This window comes from Sciurus vulgaris (assembly GCF_902686455.1).
Source record: "Sciurus vulgaris genome assembly, chromosome: 2".
In the NCBI taxonomy this organism is placed as follows: Eukaryota; Metazoa; Chordata; class Mammalia; order Rodentia; family Sciuridae; genus Sciurus; species Sciurus vulgaris.
The window spans coordinates 2387968-2397403 of record NC_136462.1 but is presented as its reverse complement, the minus strand read 5'-3'; the positions used below and the strand labels follow the sequence as shown (position 1 = coordinate 2397403).

The 9436-nt window shown below is 56.0% G+C and overlaps 1 protein-coding gene across 4 annotated transcripts; it reads left to right on the top strand.

The window, feature by feature from the left end:
* The first annotated feature begins 3893 nt into the window (after positions 1 to 3893).
* SIVA1 (SIVA1 apoptosis inducing factor) lies at positions 3894 to 9167 on the top strand. 4 transcript variants are annotated; one of them, XR_013761783.1, is made up of 6 exons: positions 3894 to 4074; positions 5881 to 6075; positions 6788 to 6944; positions 7164 to 7220; positions 8739 to 8790; positions 9002 to 9167. XR_013761783.1 is itself a non-coding variant. In XM_079126713.1 (5 exons), the coding sequence occupies exons 1-4, from the start codon at positions 3957 to 3959 to the stop codon at positions 8752 to 8754; spliced, it is 486 nt and encodes a 161-aa protein (XP_078982839.1). In that variant the 5' UTR covers positions 3894 to 3956; the 3' UTR covers positions 8755 to 8790; positions 9002 to 9167. The 4 variants fall into 4 exon arrangements, 2 of the variants coding, with proteins under 2 accessions (XP_078982839.1, XP_078982838.1); XR_013761784.1 differs by lacking the exons at positions 8739 to 8790; positions 9002 to 9167 and adding an exon at positions 8499 to 8629 and having other exon boundaries at positions 7164 to 8390; XM_079126713.1 differs by lacking the exon at positions 7164 to 7220.
* The last annotated feature ends 269 nt before the right edge of the window (positions 9168 to 9436 follow it).

The following is a 9436-nucleotide window of genomic DNA, read 5'->3' as shown; positions in this document are numbered from 1 at the left end:
TGGCTGGCTCACACCCAGGAGACACAACTCACGTGACACTGCCCCAGGTGTGGGCTCAAAGCAAAAGCTTCTGTGACCCCCAAGCTCACTAGCAATCTCCCAAATGGTGCCAACAAGGCCCTTCGGGGTTTGACAGGAGATGGGAAATGCTGGTGCAGTGCCTCCTGGCCACTTGGATGGCCTTCCTGCACCTTCTTGGTGCTCAGTACACAGCCAAGGGAGGAGGCAGAAGCAAACACAATTCTTTGGGTTTTCTGGGAATTTTCCTTCCACAATATAGCAGGAGAGGCAAAAGGAAAGAACTTTCCAGCAGCAGGTGTTTTGAGGGTCTCAGTTGTTAAGAAGGGGACAACACCACCCCAGGGTAGACAAGGCAGAAGAGGTCTCTCTTCAGTGCCTGGGTAAAAGAAAAATCAGTGGCTTAATTGCCACACGAAGCTTGCAATTTCCTGTCACCTGGGTGCACCGTGAATGGAAGCTGCACCCTCACACCAGAGGCAGGGCTCAGGCACCAGAAGTCTGTAGTTCCCTGCCTCCTCGGGGTGGTCCGTCCACAGCGCTCCCTCTGCAACTGCCTCCCAGAGACCCCCTCCTGTGGAACAGCTGGAGACAACCAGCCTGGCCCACACACCGACCCAGACTGCGGCAGTGCCCACCGCCCAGCTCTACCAATTAGAGCTCCCTGTGGGACCCTGCTTAGGTAGCACCCTGGACCCCAGTAAAGGCTTCTGCCCACAGGTCTTGCTCTTAGGCTGTTGCCCCCATGTGTCACCTGGGCACATGTGCTGGACAGCTCCCCACTGCCACAGGTCCTCGCCAGGCACCCTGCTCTCTTCTCCTGGATCTGGGAGGAGTGAGCTGCCTCCTCTGTGTCCCTCCCAAACCTGACCTCCCATCAGGGCTGTCCCAGAGAGGGCTACCTCGGCAGGCATAAACTGGATACAGGTCCAAAACAGAGCCACAAGGACATTTTAACAAGCTGCCTGTGAGGGGGACACAGTTGCAGGTTGGACACTCTGGCATCAGGTGTCACCAGGACAAGGAAATACCCTGCAAAAGACTCCCAATAAACATCCACGACCAGATCCCTGGGAGTCTGGTCAAGGAAGGGCTAGAGATCACAGCCACCATCCAGACACCACCTCAGAACCCAGCCAGAGGAAACTCATGACAGCAATGTTTTTGATTCAAGTGCATTCCCTAGCACTCTGGAAAGCCACCAGCTTGTTTAGAAGTTAAACATCCGTCTACCCACCGCCTGGCATCCCTCCCCCCGTCCTGACCCATGTCAGGTGAACATGTGTGTCCAGAAAAGGCCTTCCTTGCACAGGTTGTCCAGAGCAGCTCAACCCATTACAGCCAAGGCCTGGCTCCAGCCCAGGGCCCAGGGGTGGCTAAGCAGACTGAGGCTCTGCCAGACAATGGGACATTTGGTACCAAAAGGGACCAGCTGCTGACAGATGTGAGAAGACAGTGGGGCAAAGTTAGTGCTGAGAGAAGTAGCCAGATAAGAACAGCTGTGGAGGAGCCCACCCTAGGAACTCTAGGGGAGGCAAAGCCACCCTAGGGACAGAACACAGACCAGCAGTCACTGCCACCAGGGTGAGGAGGGAGGGGCTGGGTCACGCAGGCACCTGTGCTGGTCACTAGGGCTCCACCTGTACACTTCCTTGCCACTCCTGGGCTGAACCCCCATTCACATTGAAGCCCTAACCCACAGAACTCAGAATGTAACTATTTGGAGACAGTATTGAAAGTGGTGATTAAGTTAAAATGGGTCCTTAGGGTAGACCCTAACCAACATGATTGGTATCCTTCTAAGGAAAGGACATCAGGAAACACACAGGGATGACCCCGTGAGGACACGAGGAGAAGATGTCAATTACAGGAGAAACCAACCCTACTGACATCATGATCTTAGACTTCCAGCCTCAAACTGGAAGAGAATGAGCATCTGTCATTTAAGCCGCCCTGCGGTATTTACTATTGAATAAGATAGGATAGTTAATGGACCCCTGATTAAGACTTTTATTTTGATGTAAAGGCCATTTCATAAAGTTAACATGTAGAAACATTGCAGCCAACTCCTTCATCCTGGAAAGAGTAAAGGCTACAGTCTCAAGGGGTAACTAACAGTCTTCACATTTTCCCAATACCGCATTAGCATGGGTTTTGGTCATCGGCCCTACACAGAAGATAGAGGACCCTAAACTAGCACACGAAAGTGGCAACCTGCTATCAGGTCCCCTCTCAGCTTGTGGGAATTCTATGCCTTTTGTTCTCACTTAAATAAATCCTCCTCTTTTATGCTCACTCTTGCTCATCTGTGAATTTCACTCTGATTCGCAAAACAAGAACCAAGAAAGAAATCAGCAGTGAGCTACTAGGGTCCATCGTTAAGTGAAGAATCTGGCTTTGCCAGCTGTGACTCTCAAAGCTAACACGAAAATGAACTTTCTTAGCTGTAGAGGCCTGCAGTTTATGCAGACCCCATCCTCCAGCAGAAGCAGAGAATCGAGTTTTGTCTCAAACTCAATCTGAGCAGACAAATACAGCACCTAATGCACACTCAGTGGAGAGTTCTTGAATTCAGACTCAGCTGAAATGGAAGACCTGAGAAGATTCTCTTTGTCACTGTTTTGCATGTGTTTACGGTGTTACAAGATCCTACAGCAGTTTTGCAGTGGTGCATGCCTGTAACCCCAGAGACTCTGGAGGTGGAGGCAGGAGGAGTGCAAGTTTGGGACCAGCCTGGGAAACTGTCACATCCAAAGCCCAGTTGTGCCACGGATAGGTTTTGAGAAAGCCAAATAAGTACCCAGAGACAACACAGGAGCCGTGATTACTGGGGAGAGCCTACAGGAGACCAGCGTCTGCTCCAGGAAGGGTCCAGTGGCAACAGCTGAACCAGAAGCACCTCCACCCACCACTGCACTTTGCCCCATGGCACTGAGTCCAGGGGTGTCAGGCTGGACGAGGGGCAGGAGCTTCACCACAGTGCCCGTCTGCACGGATCCCCACTCGGAGGGGGTTTTCTGTCGTCATCCGCACGTGCTTGCTTCCTTGGCTCCTAGGATGGTGGAGGAGCAGCTGCCCTGGCCTACACGCAGCTTTCTCCAGATAACCCGACGCGCCCTGGTCCCCAGAGCGGAGAGGAAGCCACGTCCTCCAGGGCGATGTGCCCAGGCTTGCTCACTGCTCCTTAACCTGGCTCGGATTTGGGAACGGAAAGGGGCGCTAAGGAACACGGTATTTTACGGTCCCCCTTTGCTTTAGGGACGACAGAGCAACTTGGCAAGATTCTGTCTCAAAGAGGCTGTGATGTCCCTTGGTGACAGAGCGCCTGCCTCGCATGAGCAAGGCCCTGGGTTCCACCCCGGATAACAATTTTAAACAATCAAACAAGGAAAGAAGGAAATCCTAAGGCGGTTTCAACCGCTCTTCCCGGCGGCCGGCCAGCGGAGCCGGTACCTGCCGGATGGAGAAACGCGACGGCCTCGCACTCGGCGCTGGGAAACAGAACAGCCACCTGCTTCACCAGGGCTTCCGGCGCCCGCTCGCCGCTCCCCGGCCTATCCCACGCAGCGCCACGCCGGGGCCACGCCCCCAAGCTAGCCTCGACCTATCCCGCGCCGTATCGCCCAGGAGTCCCGCCCTGACCTAGCCGCGGACTTAACACAGCCACGAGCCGACAAGTTCTGCCCCCTGAGATCCGGGCATGCCCTCAGCCTCCCTCTAGGTCTTTCCCGCGCCGCCGAGCCCCGCCCCCGACTCGGTCCTCGGCCTATCCCGCGCCGCGCCTCTCACGAGCCCCGCCCCCGATCCCTTGCTAGCCTATCTCGCACCGCGCTGCGCCCTCGCCTCGCCACGCCCTCGCCCGGCGGTTGGCGCGCGGCTGTGACGTCAAGGTCAGCGCGCAGCGCGCGCGGCGGTCGGCGTCCTGTGGCCCCGCGGCCATGCCCAAGCGGGGCTACCCCTTCGCGGACGCCGCCCCGCTGCAGCTCAAAGTCCGAGTGGGCCAGAAGGAGCTGAGCCGCGGCGTGTGCGCCGAGCGCTACTCTCAGGAGATCTTCGGTGAGTGCGGGCGGCCGCAGCTTCCCATTGGGGCCGGCCCGCGCAGCTGTCCCGGAACCCTCCGGCCCCAGAGCAGCGGGAACCGGAGCGGGCGGGCCGCGCCGGGCACGGGCAGCGGAAACGCGAGTGACCCAGAGCACGCCCTCCTTCCCCCAGCCTGCCCCTCGCCCCGCCCTGCGCCAAGCTGGGACGTGTCTGTCCCTCGAGGACGCGCGGGCCGGGAGGGGCGGGGTCCCGGGAGCCGGGGTCCGAGGTGGCACCGATGCGGAAGCATGAGCACGGGTGGCAGGGACTCTCGGGAGGTTCACAGTCGACGCCTAGTCCTGCAGGGTGAGCTAGTCAGGGGGACAGCCAGGAGGGGAAGGGACCAGGGCCCGGGTAACAGCACGGGCAGGTGTTCTGGGTGTGTTAGGGCAATGGAGGCTTGGGAGGCCGCCTTGAGCAGAATTTCAGGCGGTTCGTGTTACTGAGATCACTTTGGCATGATTAACTTCTGGGGTAGATGCAGAGTGGTATTTTATTTTACCGAGTGATTGGGGACAGAAAGTTTATACCCATAGTGGCAGTTAGAGAACAACCTGGAGTGAGTTTGAAGGTTGCTGTTTGTGCCATTGGGGTGTGGGGGAGAGTCTGGCGTTTGGAAAAACAAAGACCCCTTTCAAGGTCCTGCTTCTTCCGTGTGTGCAGTGCTGTGTCCTCTCCCTGGCCAGGGCGGCCACCTGAAATACTTTTGAGGCCACCCAGGTGTTGAAATCATGAGGCCAGGGACTGTGGCTGAACTTAATCGTGTGCCCTTAAAAACCAGAAACAAGAACTAAGTAGAATTGGAAGCTAAACTAGGCTCCCTCTCTGTAACCTCTCTTGAGATTCCTGTCTTGGCCTATCAGCAGGGGCTTGTTCCTCCTAGCCAGGTCTGGGAGGGCTGCTGTGCTCTGCAGTGTGGGCAGGACTGACATGCAGGTCTAAGTCATGTGGGAGGAATTCCAGGCCACAGCAGACGCCTAACCTCTACTGCGAGTGGACCAGGAATCCTTGTCCTCAACATGACTGCTGCCCACATTCCCACCACAAATGGAGGAGGCAGCCACACCATTCCAGGTCACCACTGCTGCTTCATCTAGCGTCTGCACCTGGGCCATACTGGACAGATACTTCAGGAACTGGCATGTGGGTGTTTGATTTTGTGAGGCTGCCTGGGCACCCTGGGTGCTGAGTGATCACTCCAGCTCTTAGGTAAGGGTGGGTGTTTGAGACATGCAGAGGTCTAGAAGGTTCTGGGATCCCTTGGTCAGCAGCCATCTGCTGCCCTGTCTTGCCCCTCTGGGGGTGATGGGGATGTGCTTGCAGGCTTAGCTGAGCCTCTGGCTGCCTCCTACCTCCTTGGGAGCACCTTTTTGAGGAGTAGTGTTTCAGGGTACAGAGCTTCTTCTGCATGACACAGGCCGCTTTGCAGGGTGGAGAGTGTTAGGGAGGGGAGAGGAAAGGGCACAAGCCCCATCAAGTGAAGCCAGCTGTGGATGCTGAAAATTTGAGCAGACCAATAGAAGAGCACCTGTATGGGACACAGATGGGGCTGTAGTAATGCAGAACCTACTGGAGGTGGCAACTGAGCCATGTGAGGAAGGGAAGAAATAATAATTTAAGCACAGAGGCAGAGGAGGTCCTGCCTTTCCAGGGAGCAGAGTGGGCCATGGTAACGGGACAGGCACCAAGAACTCCCTGCGCCATCCTGATGGGTCATAAGATGGCTGTCGAGGGCTTCATGGCTGCACAGTGTAAATTCTAGGCATGGTCTGTCTTCCCCAGAGAAGACCAAGCAACTCCTTTTCCACGGGGCCCAGGCCTGCAGGAACTATGTGTGGGGTGAAGGCTGTGCCATCGTCCACCTGCCAGAGTCCCCAAAGCCCGGCCCTACAGGTGCAGCTCGAGCTGTGAGGGGGCAGATGCTGATTGGATCCGATGGCCGACTGATCAGGAGCCGTTCCCAGGCCCCTGAAGTTGGTGAGTGGCCACCAGTGACACTTCCCAGCTGTGGTGCTGAGGGTGGGCAGTGGCAAGAAAAATCAGCTCACAGGCTTTTCCTGCCTCACAAGCAGGAGTCCCACCTGGAGTCTGATATTCTGGCCGAAGTTTAGAAGGCTTCTGCTAGGAGATCTGACCATCACTGATATCCAGATCTGGAGGTTGTTGAACAGCTTCTGATTATTGGGCCAGGAGAGTAGGGCTGGGTGTCCTGCCTGGTTGGCACCTGCCCCTCTCCATTCTGTGAAGGTGGGAACATGCTGGTCAGGTGCCTGTGTGGTATAGTACCCAGACCATCACTTGTACTGGTTGAAAACAGTTCCAGGTCCCACCCTAGAGTCTGTTCCATGATCAGAAAGGGGTCTAGGAACCTTGGTTAAGTAGCAGGCCATCCCTTAAGACAGGAACACACCAAGTTCTGATAAAACAGTCAGGAAGAGCTCCTGAGCTCAGCAGCAAGTGGGCCTGGATTCTCAAAGAGTACCATGGGCAGGTGTGGGATCTTTAGTAGAATGGGGTCTGAGTGCTGGCCAGAAACCTTGGCTGGCAGGCTTCTAAAGGATCCATTGCCTGAGGGGGTAGAACTGGTCAGGGCTTTCTGCCTTCAGTTGCAGGGCAGGAGGTGAGCCCACAGCCCCTGCACTCTTCCATTCCCCTTCCAGGCTGACAGACTGGTGTTTCTTCCTCACAGACCCGTCTGGGGCTACAGCCATCGCCTGTTCCTCATGTGTGCGAGCTGCTGATGGGAAGGTTGTCTGCGGCCAGTGTGAGCGGGCCCTGTGTGGGCAGTGTGTGCGCACCTGCTGGGGCTGTGGTGCAGTGGCCTGTGCCCTGTGTGGCCTTATAGAGTAAGTGCTTTGGTCCATGGTCAGCGTGCTCGGGGTGTGCCTACAAGGTAGTGGGCAGGTCCTCTGTAGATGCCATCTACCATCTCCTAACAGGACAGGACACAATGACGATAAATGCTTTGCCCTCTTTATTTTTTTTCTGAACACTGAGCAGTTCTTTCTAAAGGAAATCCAGATTTCACCAATGGTCGGTCCTCTGTGGCCTTCTGTCTTCAACAGCTTGGTGTCTTGATCTTCTCAGCTCCAGCACTTCCTTACAGACCTGCTTCCTGCATTGTGAGCTGATGTTTGAGGAACACCTGATGCATGATAGCAGGCACATGCTGCCATTTACACAGCTTCTGTGTGTGTGTTGGGTCATTAGCTGTAAGGAGGAAAAGGGAAGTTGGCTTAGTCTGTTTTGAGTGAGTGCATGTGCTTGCATGCCACTGCACCTTGCTGGCTCTGGTACCCACGAGGTGCCAGGAGACAGTTCCCACCCAGCAGCTATGCCTGCCTGGTGGGTGAGGTGGACAGAGCAGAGCCCACTGGTCCTGCCCCTTCAGAGAGAAGTTTGCCCAGGCACTCACATGTGGCTCTGAAGATCTAAACAAGCTCAGATCCACAGTTTAAGTCTGAAACCCACATGTCACGTGGCACCTTTCCCTTGAGCAGCAGCTGGGGAGACCCAGACAGCCCTGGAGGGGTGCTCTAGGGAGAATTACCGGGTCCTATGGCCAGGCAGGAGTAGGGTGACTTACAGCAGTTTAGGGACTGGTGTTGGGCTAGTCCTGAAGGCAGGTACGCTTCCTCTGGCGTCCCAGCCTGCTTCAGCTCTTCTTCCTACTGACAGCAAATGAAAAAGGCGCTGTCCTTCTAGCCCTTCCCTGCAGGTCTTTAGGAGGTGGGCTCTCCACCCTGTGTTTTAAGTGAACACTGGCCCCAGGTCACTAGCTGGTAGTGATGTCCCCAGGCTTGGATGCCAGTCCTGCCCTGCCCCCCCGCCCCGCGCTGCTTCATTCAGACATGGCCCTGGCTTCCCAGTCAGGACAAGTGGCTGCTCAAAAGTGGCAGAAAACAAGGGCTTCGCTAGCTTGGCTCTTATGTAACTGAGGCACAGTGTGCTGGCCATCGCCATCCTGCCTGGTGGCCCTGCTCGGCCCATACTTGCTCCTTTGCCCCAGGCTCACAGGCTGGCTGCTGGAGCCGCTTTGATTGCTCACCTCTGGTGCCACTGGCAGATGATTTGAATACCAGGTGGCCATCAGTGCTGGCTTTGCTGACGTATTTTAGACTGCATGTCCTTACTTGCATCTCGGTTAGCACATTGTTCCTGTATGTCCTTTGCGTGTCCCTCCTGATCAGTGTTTCCTATGAATGACTCGCTCCCCTTAAAAGTCTTCGGAGAGATCACTGTTTGATGTGCTTCCAATGTGAGCCACTGTGTTTTGTGAATTCCAACGGGATGTCAGCCAGGTTCTGGGGAGAGCACGTCCTGTGTGAAAGCCTGCTGGGCCACCACGAGCTTCTCAGCCTGCATCAGCTCCAGCTGGTGCTGGGTGGTAGCTTAGGCAGCAGACAGTTACCCTCATGTTCCAGAGGCTGAAAGTCCAAGATCAGGGTGCCTGCAGGGCGGGCTCCTTCTGAGACTGTCAAGGAGAATTCATTCCATGCCCCTTCCAGCGTCTGGTGGCTGCGGCCGTGCTTGACTTTCATTGTGGATGGTCTCTTCTCCATGTGCCTTGATGTCTTCCTCTCCTGTGTGTCTTTCTCCTTGTATGACATTCTCTTAAGGACCCCATTGCTCTTCTCCAGGGTGACCTCATCTTGATTGATGGCATCTGCTCTACAGCTAGGAATGGGGGAAGTGTGTGAGCCAGTTTCTGATGACAGTGTGTCCGCATGCTGAGCCAACCTTGAGGAGGGTGGTGTTCCCAAACAGGCCCTGAAATGCCACTGCCACATGAGCCTGGCTCCAAGGGTCTTACTCTTCTGTCCTGGGTCAGGATGGTAGAGGAAGGGGAGGCACAGCCTGGGCCCTAACATGGCTCTCCTCTCTCTCCCTGGTGGCCGTGCAGCTGCAGTGGCGTCTGGGAGAAGGCACTGTGCACCAGCTGCGCCATGTTTGAAGCCTGAGGCTCCTGTGGATGGCACATGCGTGTCTGTGCTGAAGAGGACAGGAGTGGCTTCTGTGTTGCATTTTGTACCTGATGAGAGAATCAAATAAACCCCTTTATATTTGCACACGAGGACTCCTGCCTTGGCCGTCGAGGGTGAACTGTGGGATCTCACCCAGGCTAGGAGAGTAACGGGGTGGCTGGGGGCCACCTACTGCGCCCTTGCAGCATGTGCCTGTTCCCTCTGCGTGGGAAGGCTCCTACTCATCACCCATCTGGCACAGGAGCCAGAGCCCAGCGTCGGAGTGACGTGACAGGCCCCTGCCATCCAGGCGCTCTGTTCAGCAGAGGAGCTCTCCCTAGTGGTGCTGGGGATGGCGGTCCTTGCCCTGTTTT

Coding starts and splice junctions, on each gene's coding strand:
- SIVA1 (XM_079126712.1), top strand. CDS start 3,957: ATGCCCAAGCGGGGCTACCCCTTCGCGGACGCCGCCCCGCTGCAGCTC. Junction 4,075..5,880: donor CTACTCTCAGGAGATCTTCG/GTGAGTGCGGGC, acceptor TGTCTTCCCCAG/AGAAGACCAAGCAACTCCTT. Junction 6,945..9,001: donor GCCCTGTGTGGCCTTATAGA/GTAAGTGCTTTG, acceptor GTGGCCGTGCAG/CTGCAGTGGCGTCTGGGAGA.